At 56.4% G+C, this 12,431-nt stretch overlaps 1 protein-coding gene across 3 annotated transcripts in view; it reads left to right on the top strand.

The window, feature by feature from the left end:
• Ctdp1 (CTD phosphatase subunit 1) overlaps positions 1-12,431 on the top strand; it is a 42,715-nt gene that overhangs the window by 14,352 nt on the left and 15,932 nt on the right. For 2 of the 3 annotated variants that reach the window (XM_046448598.1, XM_046448600.1), the window contains exons 4-10: positions 1,123-1,251; positions 2,990-3,140; positions 6,780-6,870; positions 7,564-7,730; positions 8,647-9,681; positions 11,212-11,353; positions 12,188-12,397. In XM_046448598.1, coding sequence (XP_046304554.1) covers positions 1,123-1,251; positions 2,990-3,140; positions 6,780-6,870; positions 7,564-7,730; positions 8,647-9,681; positions 11,212-11,353; positions 12,188-12,397 — 1,925 coding nt within the window. Of the gene's footprint in view, positions 1-1,122; positions 1,252-2,989; positions 3,141-6,779; positions 6,871-7,563; positions 7,731-8,646; positions 9,682-11,211; positions 11,354-11,980; positions 12,097-12,187; positions 12,398-12,431 lie in introns of all 3 variants that reach the window. The other variant, XM_046448601.2, reaches the window with a different exon arrangement.

Below are 12,431 nucleotides of genomic sequence, written 5' to 3' on the forward strand. Positions count from 1 at the left end.
GCCGGGCCCCCGGGTGTTGCAGAGAAAGAGGCATTCCCGCACAGCCAAAGCTGCTGCAGGGTTCTCTGCCGCCGCTTGCTTGCAGTCTCGCAGGGAGGGTTTCAGGTGAGTAGTGCTGAGCTGCAGTAAACTCCCAACAGGAGACTCGGGAAGAGGAGAAGCAGAGAGAGAGCCTTCAGTGCGACACCAGGTGTCCTGTGCAGTCTCTGAGAACAGCAGCCCTGGAGAGTCGGGGTCGGGGATCTGGCTTCGTTGTCCTTGTTCTGCTCTCTTCTTCCCCCATACATGTCCCTTGGTGTAGCCTCAGGGGATCTCCTCGCGACGACCTCGTCACAGGGTGGTTGTGCCCTGGTGATGAGGGAGTGAATGTCTGGGAGACCTGGTCATAGGAGAGAGTGGTCCCATAAGGGGTCGTAGTTCACTTCCTCCCGGGAGGCTCTGACACACCAGGCCCCATTTCCCTGAAGCTCACCGGCTTCCGTCAGGCCCCATGCCCGGGGTGAGAGTCACCTTAGGGTCGTGATCACCTACAACCAGGCGAGGGTGGGCATTGGGGTTCCCGTTGCCAGATGCCCACTTCTCCCGGAGGACTCCCTGGGGTCTCAGTCGGATGACTTATGGATCTTCTTAGTGCTCACGTCTGACGTCGGCCCCTGCCTGTTCACGGCTGATGGCCTACCGCACAGTGATAAGGGCAGCGCTGGGCCAGGAGGACTGACCCTCCTCCCTGGCCTCTGGAGCAGGCCGGTGGTTCGCCCCGTCAGCCTCCTCTGTGATTGTTGCAGCTCACCCCAACTGAGGTGTCCCCTAGCATTCAGCTGAGTTGTTACAGACACCCACTTCCTTTCCCCCTCTGCTTTCCATATCTAGTCAATCACAAAGTGCCACCGTGACCCATATTCCCATAAGCAGGTTTTGACCAGACAGACTGGATTTTGGTCAGTGTGCAGCACTGGCCAGTGGGGAGACCCTGAGTGTGCAGGCCGCTGTTGACTGTAGGTCCTGGGCATGTGATGGTGCTGATGCGCACCTACAGTGTCCTTTTACTTCTTTTAATGGAATTGGGCTTTACATTGGATCCAGATATAAGTACTCTTTTTTAATTTTTTCTTTTAATTTTAGCAAGCTGAAAAACTTGGAAGGGAAGATCAGCAAAGACTACATCGAAACAGAAAACTAGTCCTCATGGTTGATTTGGACCAGACCTTAATTCACACGACAGAGCAACACTGTCCACAGATGTCAAACAAAGTGAGTATTGTCATCTGTTCCCAACGTGGCTCTCCTAGAAGCCACCGCTCCCATAATTCAGTGTAAGAGTACGTTGTCTTGGGGCTGGGGTTGAGGCTCAGTGGTAGAGCGCTTGCCTAGCATATGTGAGGCACTGATTCAATTCTCAGCACCACACACAAATAAATAAATTAAAGGTCCATCAACAGCTAAAAAATATTTTTTAAAAAGAGTACATAGTCTTGTTTTTAATACTTCTATAGGTCACCCTGTGTTTGGGGAGCAGATTAGCCAGTGTAGACATGATCTCGTGCTGCAGTTCACTGTGTCTGAGTTCTGGTAATTATCCTACGTGGTTGTTAGGTCCTAAGGGAAAATCACATCACCATGGGTGGTTAGCAGTTACCAGTGATAGTTAACTGTCACCATGTGTGGTTAGCAGAAGTAGTCACCATAGGTAATAGTCATAGGCAGTTGTGGGTGATTGTTATGGTTACCAGGGGTAGTTACCCCAGGGAGCTGTGGTAGTTATTATGGGTAGTTGTTAGGTCCCGAGGGACTGTCACCATGTGTGGTTAACATGGTTATAAGTGGCAGTTAATCATCACAATGGGTAGTTGGTAGTTACTATGGGTAGTTAGCAGAAGTGATCACTTTAGGTAATTGTGGGTGATTGCGTGGTTATGAGGAGTAGATACATCGGGAGCTGTGGTAGTTGTCAGGTCCTGGTGGTTAGTGTGCTTACAGGGCAGTTGGCTTCAGTGGGTGTCAGCCTGCACTTCCTCAGTCATGAGTGTGAAAGGTTTTCCCCTGGTGTGTATCAGTGCTGGCTACTGGCTCCTCCTGAGGTCCTGGTTGGGCCCTGCAGTTTTCGAGATGACCAGCACCTCGCCAGGGTAACTTTTCCTCTTCAGGAGAGGATAAGCCCCCTGAGAAATAGTGAAGTCTGAAATAGTGAAGAAATAAGAGACAAAGTCAGAGAATCGGGGGTTTTTTTGTTTTTGTTTTTTTAGTATATTTTTTATTTTTAGGTGGACATAATATCTTTATTTTGTTTTTACATGGTGCTGAGAATCGAACCCAGTGCCTCATGCATGCTAGGCCAGCGTGCTAGCACTTGAGCCACATCCCCAGCCCAGAGAATCAGTTTTAAAAGCAGAGTGCCTAGGCTGGGGCTGGGGCTCAGTGGTGGAGCACTTGACTAGCATGTGTGAAGCACTGGGGTCCATCCTCAGCCCCACATGTAAGTTAACAAACGTATAAAATAAAGGTACTGTGTCCATCTACAACTAAAACCAAATAAATAAAGGCATTGTATCCATCTACAACTAAAAAACATTTAAAATAGAATAAAGCAGAGTGCCTGACAGAGTCTTCTAGTCCTGGGAGGAGCTGGAACCCAACAGTTAAAAAATGGCTCCAGTTATTCAAGGGAGAGGATCAAAGGAAGGGATACGGTTTCAGCAGGCGGAGTCTGTGTTTATGGTGTCTTGCAGTCAACAGGTTGATGGGCATCTTGACAAGCCACAGTCACCTCTGAGAGGCTTGGGGACCTTTGGGCAGAGCTGAGTAGGAGCTCACATGTGTCTGGGCGTCGCACCAGCAGGATTTTCCTATTCGACGGCTCTGATGCCGGTTTGGTCCATGCACTGTTCACAGATGGCTCCCGACACCGGAGCTCGTCTGCAGACTCCTGCCGAGCCGCAGTCGCAGGTGCCCGCAGCCTGTGCGCGCTCTCATGGCCCTGTGGTCCTTGCAGGGCATCTTCCACTTCCAGCTGGGTCGGGGTGAGCCGATGCTGCACACCCGCTTGCGCCCGCACTGCAAGGACTTCCTGGAGAAGATCGCCAAGCTGTACGAGCTGCATGTCTTCACCTTCGGCAGCCGGCTGTACGCACACACCATTGCAGGTCAGTTGGCTACTGCAAGACCAGCAGTGGGGTCAGGGCTGCCCATCTGTGGGCATCTTCAGGGACAGGATGTTAGCTTAACGATGAGGGCAGGAGAACACAGGCTCAGTTCTTGTGTTAACAGCAGGACGTTGGTAGGTGAGAAATTCTGCTGTGGCAGCCGAGTGCTCTGGCCAGGAGGCACCGAGTAGGCCAGTGTGCAGGACCTTGGGTGCGTGGGAACAATGGTGGGAATGTGCTTTCTGAAACTGTTTTACTGAAGGCTTGCACAGCTCCCGAGTAGCTGAAGGAGGGCCTCTGGCGCCCGCCACTGGTCTTGGCTGCACTTGAGCTGCTCTGCAGTGGCTTCCTGCACTGGGTCCTGTGCGGAAGACCGTCTGACCCCCGTGTGCTGCTGCCACACAGGGCCAGGGCAGTCCACAGAAAAACAGTGTGGGGAAGGAGGGGCTGGGCACCGCAGTCAGGACCTGTGTCACACTACAAAGCAGGTGTCCTGTCCGGGCTGGGTGCCCGGCAGGGGGCTCTGTGGGGACAGCAGGCAGGAGTCCCACTGCCCCAAGTGGGCATGCCTGCTGCAGCGTGGTAACTGTACCTTGGCAGCAGCTGCAAAAGCCTCTTCAGTCAAGTACTTAGAAACTCACAAGGTTCACTTTGTTTTGGGTTTTGATTGGTGATAAAGAACTGAATTTCTAGATTTCTAGTCTCCCTTTAGTATTTAGTGCCTTTGTAGGAAATTTTTTAAAATAGTTTTTTTATCTTTTTTTTTTTTTTTTTATTAGAGCAGCATTAGGTTCACAGAAAAATTGAGCAGAGTGCAGAGACTCCCCATGTACCCCCACATACACGTGCTCCGCCTCCCTCAGGTCAGCATCCACTGCAGGGTGGTGTGTCTGCCATGATGGGCTGCCTGCGTGGGGGCTGTTCATCAGGACAGGGAGCAGCATGTTAAAGTGAGCTCGTCTTGTAGCCGCCTGAGAGGCAGGACGGGACTGTGTGTTTAAGCTAGTTATTTTCCACAGTCCCTGTGTGCACCCTGGAGTCGTCTTCTCGGGGACGTCAGGACGTTCGATGGGTCTGAGCTTTTTGAGCACAGTGAGGGTGAGCATGTGGCAGGCCCAGTCGACCTAGAGAGGGTTAGTGTCAGCAAAGCCGCATTCCCAGCTTTCATCCAGTCACACCCTTCTCCTCAGCCCCTTGACACGGGGTGTCACCCAGAGAGCCTGGCCTCAGGGAGACCTCTATCCAGAGGGGCTGGGCCTTGTTGCAGGCAGACTGGGCTGGAGAAGTGTGGCTTTCCTTCCATGGAATGTCCACTGGGTGGCAGCAGTTCACACAGGGAGGAAGCAGACATTTTCTAGGTCAGATTTTTGCAAGTGAGAAACTTGCAGAGAAGCAAGGTTTTTAACAAAGGTGGCTACTAAGTGTCCTCTTTCATCATTCCTTTAGTTTTCAGAGTTAACTGCTTACAGAATGTGTACTTGGGTGATAATTAGGATACAAATGTTAGCAGTTTGAATACTCTTCCCTTATTGTAGAGACTGTTAATTCTATCACCACTGGGTAGCTTCATTGTTCACAGGGAATTTACATTACAAGTATATGGGGTGACTTATTTCTTCTGAAAAAGCAAGCGTTTGGTGCTAATGAAATGCTAAGGGTGGGTGATCTGGGATAAGTGAGGCCTGCCAGGGCTGCATTCTAACATCAGGAGGTAGTGGATGCTCAGGACACAGAGCCCCCTTCCATGAGATCGTCTGACCCCCGTGTGCTGCTGCCACACAGGGCCAGGGCAGTCCACAGGAAGCCAGTGTGGGGAAGGAGGAGCTGGGCACTGCAGTCAGGACCTGTGTCACACTACAAAGCAGGTGTCCATGTGCATCTGGGCACCCAACAGAGGCAGTGGAGTGAGATGTGACCCAAAACACCAGTCTTCAAAGAGCAGGTCATATTGCAGTGTGGGTGTAAAAGTGCCTCCCGGACATCTGGCTGAGCATGCTCTTGCCCGCGGCTGCAGCGAGGTCCAGGAGCCACACCCCCTCTGGACTGCTGTCCTCTCCATCAGGGGTTCCCTGTGCTCTGAAGTCCACTCCGAGTCTTCTGCCTGGCAAGACTCTAGGCAGGGCAAGCCAGCGAGCGGCCCTGGGCAGGCTGCCCCGCCTGCCGAGGGCCGGGTTCCTGTCTCCTGCACATGCTGGGTTTGTGCCCGTTCTTTGCGGGGCTGTATTATTGCCATGGGTTTCCCCAGGTGCCTTAAATGGCAAGTGACGTTAAGTTGCTCAGCTGGCATTGAACCTGGACCACCAGTGTCTTCACCCCAGGAGATGACGTGAGAAACCTGCTTTGTTTCCGGCTACTTCTCCTGCTTCCACAGACCGGAATACTTTTACTGTCCTGTTTTTCTGTGTTCTCTGTATTAAAACGGCATGTCTGATTATTAAATAACGTAGACGTAAACTTTGCAGCCTTACTAAATGTGATGTTTGGTACAGTGCAAGCAGGTACTTTGATAGGAAATTGATCCTTTGCCGACTGTTAGTATGTAACGTAAAGCTTATTACCTTCTCAGTTCCCCAGGCCAGTTTCCGTGATGTTGCTTAAGTTTGCAGCACTGGGGAGTGGTGCATGCCAGTAGGAAGTGGTTGCAATGACCCTGCTCTGTGTTTCTGCTTTGTAGTGTGTGTGTGTCAGTTCAGCAGCTCCCCCGTCTGCAGTTCTGCGTCCACAGAGAAGGGCAACTCTTGTATTACCTTGGGGTCTCAGGTACCCATGGCTGAAAGCAGTCAACAATTGATAGGCTTTAATCGTGCCATTCTGAGTGGGGATGCGGCTTGGCCCCTTGACTGGTGTGTCCATGGTGATGCACTGCCCACTTCATGGCCACTTGGTAGCCATTGCAGTCATCAGATTGACATTGCGGTATCAGGGTGCTGTGTTCCAGTAACACTTTCCTTAGTAACAGCCTCAAAGCCGAGGAGCAGTGGTGCTGGCAGTTCAGGTATGCCAGAGAGCCAGAGGTATGCTCTGCACCACTGCTTGTGGTCACAGGCAGGAGTGCCAAGGAGTGCCCCCAGGTGCTTGAGAGAGACCATGTCCACCTTGCTGTTGCAACATGTTGCTGCGGTGGCTTTGCTTTGTCATTGTTGTGAGTCTCTCACTGCCCCGTGTACAGGCTGAACTTTATCACATGTCTGTGTGTATAGGGAAGACAACAGGCAAGGTCTCGGTGCCACCCAGGCTTCAGGCACCGCCGGTACCCCTGTTGGTGTTGGGGAAGGTGGAGGGGCTCCCGTCAGGCAGTCAGGCAGCTTAGCCCTCAGACCTCAGAGGCGAGGAGCCCCCATCACCTGTGCCTGAGACGGGGAAGTTCCCTCACTTCACCACAGCTCTCTCTAGGTCAGTTAGCTTGGTTAGGCAGTGGTTTCAAATTAACAGCACTACAGACACACACACGGTTCATTCTGGAGGAATTGAAGCCCAGGGTTTGAGCATAGGAGACCGTGTAAGTGGTCTCACCTGGGAAGAATGCGACTTGCTGGCACCATCGCCGGGCATGTCCGCTGGGGTGGGGCGACGCTGGTGCGTGGTGCAGAGGGGCACGTCTGCCCCCATGTGTGCAGTTCTGTCGGTTTTCTTTCACAGGCTTTCTAGACCCTGAGAAGAAGCTTTTTTCCCACCGGATCTTGTCGAGGGATGAGTGCATCGACCCGTTTTCTAAGACAGGAAATCTGCGGTATGTGCCAGGCAGGGCCCGTCACTGAGCAGGGCCCCATTTGGCTTCTACTTTCAAAGTTGCATTTTGAGAACCAGAGTGAGGGTTCTGGAGTTGCGTCTTCTGGGAGTTGGCCGATCTTCAGCAGTGGCTGTGGAGAGCCACAGGCGCCTCCTCCCCCTGAGCCCTGCCCTGTGTCCAGAGTCCCCTGGGCTCTGCTGCTCTGCCCCAAGCGGCACAGTGGCCATCTCACCCTGCACTCGTGGCCCCACAGCCTGCTGTTGAGGCTCTGCGTCACTCTCACTTCACATAGGCCTGGGGACAGTGCTCCAGGCCCCACGCCTGTGCAGAGGGCCTCCTGGACCTGGCTCCAGAGGCAGGCAGTGGACTTCCCACTCTAAAGTTACCACCTCTTTTCTGCTGGGCTCCTGGGGAACTTGGGAACCTGACTGCACAGGGTTGAGCCTGGCCCCATGGCTGGACGCCTGAAATGTGTACTGTCTGGCCCTTTAAGAAAAGGGTTGCCTCCTGTTGTCAAGGAGAATTGGAAATAGTGGTTCCTTTGATGTGACTCTCTGGAACCACCAGGGGTGGGAGCTGAGTAAAGGTCCCCTCCTCTCGTAAACCTGCTCTGCTTGAGGCGTCTCCTCAGCAGAACAGAGCGCTGCGCCCGCTGGTCACTGCTTGGTGCAAATCGCCTGTTTTCACTTGTAGAAACCTCTTTCCCTGCGGGGACTCCATGGTCTGCATCATCGATGACCGAGAAGATGTCTGGAAGTTCGCCCCCAACCTGATAACTGTGAAGAAGTATGTGTATTTCCCAGGCACAGGCGACGTGAACGCACCCCCTGGGCACCGGGAGTCTCAGGCGAGGAAGAAAGGTGGGCCGTCTCCTGGCGCGCCGCCCGGAAGCCAGCGCTGTGCTTCAGCGTCTGTCTCTCCTCTCGTCCTGTCTCTGTTTTGGCTGCTGTAAAGTCAAGATTCACCTTTTAAATTTATATTTCAATTTTATAGAATTTGCTTACATCTCAGTTTTATTTGGGGCTTATGTGATACTGAAGGTCGGGGTAATTAAAATCGGTATCTTCTTGGTCAGGTGAGATTCTAGATGCTTCTCAGCACTGGGCACTGCAGCTCGTGCAGTTTTCCTTAAAGCCTCCGCATTCCTCAGAGGGTGTGAGAGGTGGGTGCCGGGGCTCTCTCATGAGGATGCCCAGAGCTCAGGGCCCTGGCTGTGCCCTCCCGGAGTCCGCAGGGAACCATGGACCTCCTCTCAGGCACGCTTGAGGCAAAGCCTGTTGAGGAGATGTGATTTGGTTTTTTGTTCTTGTTGTAATTTTTCAAAAATTTTTTTGTAGTTGTGGATGGACAGCATGCCTCTGTTTTGTTTGTTCTTTTTTTGTAGTGCTCACTTATGCTAGGCAAGTGCCCTGTCGCTGAGCTACGGCCCCAGCCCCTTGCTTTGGTTTTCAGAGTTTCTGTTGGTCTCTTTAGTTTCAAAGCAGGACATCTTGAGGCACGCAGTCACTGCTGTAGTCGCTAAAGTAGAACTTAGAGGTCAAGGCCAGGGGAAGGTGGTGCTCAAGGGCCCCTGGCAGGGTGTGTGGCGGGGACCTTCTCCTGTAAAGCCAGGGCCCGTGTGGGTGGAAGGGCGCCAGGTCGGCGTGGCCGCAACCTGGGCCTTGCTGCTGGCTCCTGACAGGGTGGGTGGTTGTGGTGTGGGGAGGCGCGTGCTCACGGTTCAGAACTGCCGAACGGCGGGTAACAGAAGCCTTTCCCTTTGTGTGCACATTTCAGTAAACCATTCTTCTAAAGGCGCCGATGTCTTGGAACCAGCCCCGTCTGTGAAAGAGCTCGAGGAGGGCAGACCCGTTGCCGGGGCAGAGCGGAGCAATGGCCTCGGGAAGCCCACCCGAGAGGTGAACGGCAGTGAGGCTGCACTGGGAGCGTCTCCCAGCAAAGCAGATGAGAGGGACACCTGGCCCTGTCCCCGGGCCCCTGGTGGCCGTGAGCTGGCCGAGGCTCCAGAGCCCCAAGCCCAAGCCTCCTGTGAACAGGGAGGCCGGACCTCACCAGGGGCCCAGCCCACACAGGGCGCCTCCAGCCCGGAGTTGGATTTTGACTTGTCCAGTGACAGCGAGAGCAGTGAGTCGGAGGGCCCCAAGTCGTCCTCCTCGACCTCTGAGGGGGAGAGTGAGAGGAGGAGCCGAAAGAAACCTGCAGCTGCCCGCGATGGCGTCAAAGCCGCACAGCAGGGAGGTCCGCCTGACACGGGCGGGGAGAGACTGGCAGGGGCAGGCCCCCCTGGAGAGCCAGGGCCCAGAGTCCACACACAGGACAAAGGGCCAGACCTGGACGGGCAGGAGGAGGGTGAGCGAGATGGCCTCTGTGGCCTGGGCAATGGCTGTGTGGACAGGAAGGAGGCAGAGACGGAGTCCCAGAATAGCGAGCAGTCGGGCATCACCGCCGGCGAGTCCCTAGACCAGAGCATGGAGGAGGAGGAGGAGGAGGACACGGACGAGGACGACCACCTGATCCACCTGGAGGAGATCCTGGTGCGTGTGCACAGGGACTACTACTCCAGGTACGACAGGTACCTCAACCAGGAGCTCACGGAGGCTCCGGACATACGCAAGATCGTGCCAGAGCTCAAGAGCAAGGTGTTGGCGGACGTCGCGGTGATATTCAGTGGGTTGCACCCAACCAACTTCCCTGTGGAGAAGACCCGTGAGCACTACCATGCCACGGCCTTGGGGGCCAGGGTCCTCACCCAGCTGGTGCTGAGCCCCGACGCCCCTGACAGGGCCACCCACCTGATCGCAGCACGGGCTGGTAAGTGCCCCCCACGTTCTGCGGGCGCAGCAGGCCAGCTGCGCACTCTGGGTGGTTGAGGCCTGCCTCCACCCGATGGCAGTCCCTGTCCTGTAGGCGGGCGTGGCTGTGCGTGGCCCAGTGCGCGGTCAGGCACACTTTCTAGAACGGGGACCTGTGAGAGCGGGTGGGTGATGCCCTTTGGCGGACTTCTTGGCCCGGGTGCATTCTGTGGGCCTCTGCACTGGTGGCTGGCCGCTGTGGGTCCTTTGAGCAGTCGCTGTGCTGCTCTGGGATGGTGGCGCTCTCTCCAGGAGCAGTGGGAGGGAGCCAGCCAGAGGCTGCGTGCCTCAGGGAGCAGGCGAAAGACGAGGAGCCCTCTGAGAAAGCCAGTTGGAGCAAAGAGAGCATTCGCTGTAGGCAGGAAAGGGGAGGACCCCCGGAACTGGGTGCACCTCCTCTGGCTTCCGAGACCTCAGCCAAGGAGGACGGAACCCTGGAGGGATGGGCGAGCTTGCAGGGATGCTCACCCCAGACGCGTGAAGACTGCCAGCTGCCTCAGCCTTGCCTGTCACAGCTGCTGTCAGCGAGTCAGGGCTGCAGACGCTTGGCTTCACCTCAGGCCTGTTTCCACGGAGGCCGGCGTGCTCCTGTTGGATGCTGTGCCTCGGGTCCACGTTGGGCTGTGCAGAGCCTTGGGTCATAGTGTGGAGGGCTCCCACCACCGTGTGCCGTGCTCAGGGCCAGAGGCAGGCTCTTCTCCCAGCCAGATCCCCTGCCCGGAGAAGGCGCGGGGGGCTCCAGCCTCCACCCTCCACCTGCAGGTAGAGGAGGTGTGGCTCAGGTCCCTTGCTTTTGTACCCGAGTGCTTCCACATGTGGCTGCTGTCCCGCGGCCACCCAGCACCTGACCCGCAGCTTCTCCTGCGCGCTCTGGGCTTCTTCCCTGTGGGACACCCTCGTCCTCTTGGCTCTTGTGTTCAGGATTCACGTGGGGTAGGCAGCACCTTGTCCTGCCTCACAGCACAGGGGTTGTGCCGCCAAGGGAAGTGACTGTCCTAAAGACCTAGCTGACCAGAGCTGCAGCAGCCACCTCAAGTCACAGGGGTGGGACAGGCTCAGCAGGAGCTCAGGTGGAAGCCTCAGACTAGGGGACACTCAGGATGCACGAGGGGGAGGACAGGTCCTCAGGAGGCCACCCAGGTGCTGGAGTAGAGCTGAGAGCCCGTCGGGTCCCGTAGAAGATGGTGGCATCTGGTGGGATGATGACGGCAGGGCCGCAAAGAGAGGGACAGGTGTTCGTCCCTGCGGACGGCTCTTTGGCAGGGGCTGGGTGCAGTTGCGAGGCCCTGGTAGTGTGTGGAGGGAGAGCTCGAGGTCCTGCCCCTGGAGGCCGAGTCTTGGGCAGAAGGAGGCGATGCTGCGGGGACCTGGCCTCTCAGGGTCCCTCCTCTCGGCTCCTCCTGGTCCCTTCCCCAGGGTGTCCTTGCCCTGGGTCTGTCCCAGATGCCCTCCCCCTGCTGCAGGGACAGCCTGACAGTGGTCTCCACAGGCACGGAGAAGGTGCGGCAGGCACAGGAGTGCAGGCACCTGCACGTGGTCAGCCCCGACTGGCTGTGGAGCTGCCTGGAGCGCTGGGACAAGGTGGAGGAGCAGCTCTTCCCGCTCACGGAGGACGACGCCCGGGCGCACAGGTGGGTGCTAGGCCATGCCCCGCCCTGAGCTGTCCACCCATCATCAGGTACCTGACCACCACCGGCCTGCGGGTGTGGCTCTGCCTCATCTCCCGGCAGGCCCGTTTCACAGAGGATCAAATGAGGTCTAAGTCGGTGAGGGGAGCTTGCTGCTGGCCAGTGTCCCCGGTCCATGCCACCTGGCCCCCAAAGCTGCTCCTGAGCGCTGGTGTGTTCTGCACCACCTTTGCCCCATCCCTCAAGAAAGTGACCCCTCCCCGCCCGTAAATTCGGACAGACTGAGGAAGCCTGTGTGCAGTCATCAGAATCAAGAAGCGGAACTGCTTTCTCTGTTTGGGTGAAGCGCGATGTGGCTTTTAGTGGTGGATCTTAGCTTGCGTGCCCCGAGGGCCAGGGAGTACTGCGCGTTAGGTAAAAGCACTTTCCAGATGAGCAGACCGAAGAAAGGGCGGGCAGGGCCGGGCATAAAGGGTTGGTGCAGAGGCTGTCTTCCCTGTCTCCCGGGGAGCCACTCGAGGGTGAGTGTGCCTGCTGCTGGGCCACAGAGGCAGGGTGCCCTCGGCCCCGCGAGGGGCCACTCCCCAGGCAGCCCCACTGTGCTGGTGAGGAAAGCCTGTGTCTCCACAGCACACAGGGGCTGCTCTTGCACACCCTCCATCAAGGAACCCAACCAGGAGCCAGAGGCTTTGGGAACCATGTGCCTGGGCAGTGGACATTGGTGGTCCTGCATGCTGTCCCCCCTGGTCTGTCCCTGCATCATGCCCATCATGCCCTGTGTCCCTGTGCCCCACGTGGGCATGGCTATTCTCACGGCCCTGCTCCTGCCCTCGACAGGGAGAACAGCCCTACAGCCTTTCCTGACAGGCACAGCGTGCTTCCAGCAGCCTTGTTCCACCCCACGCCCGTCCACCCCAAGGCCCAGCCTGGCCCCGAGGTCCGGATCTATGACTCCAACACAGGGAAACTTATCAGGACAGGTGCCCAGGGCCCTACACCAGCACCCGCCGGCTCCCTGCCTGTCCACGGGGAGTCGTCCTCCTTCAGGTAAGCGTGGCGCCTGAGGCTGTCTGGGTTGTAA

The sequence above is a fragment of the Marmota monax genome, unplaced genomic scaffold, assembly GCF_021218885.2.
Source record: "Marmota monax isolate L192 unplaced genomic scaffold, Marmota_monax_Labrador192_F-V1.1 WCK01_AAM20220418_F8-fsc00060, whole genome shotgun sequence".
NCBI lineage: Eukaryota > Metazoa > Chordata > Mammalia > Rodentia > Sciuridae > Marmota > Marmota monax.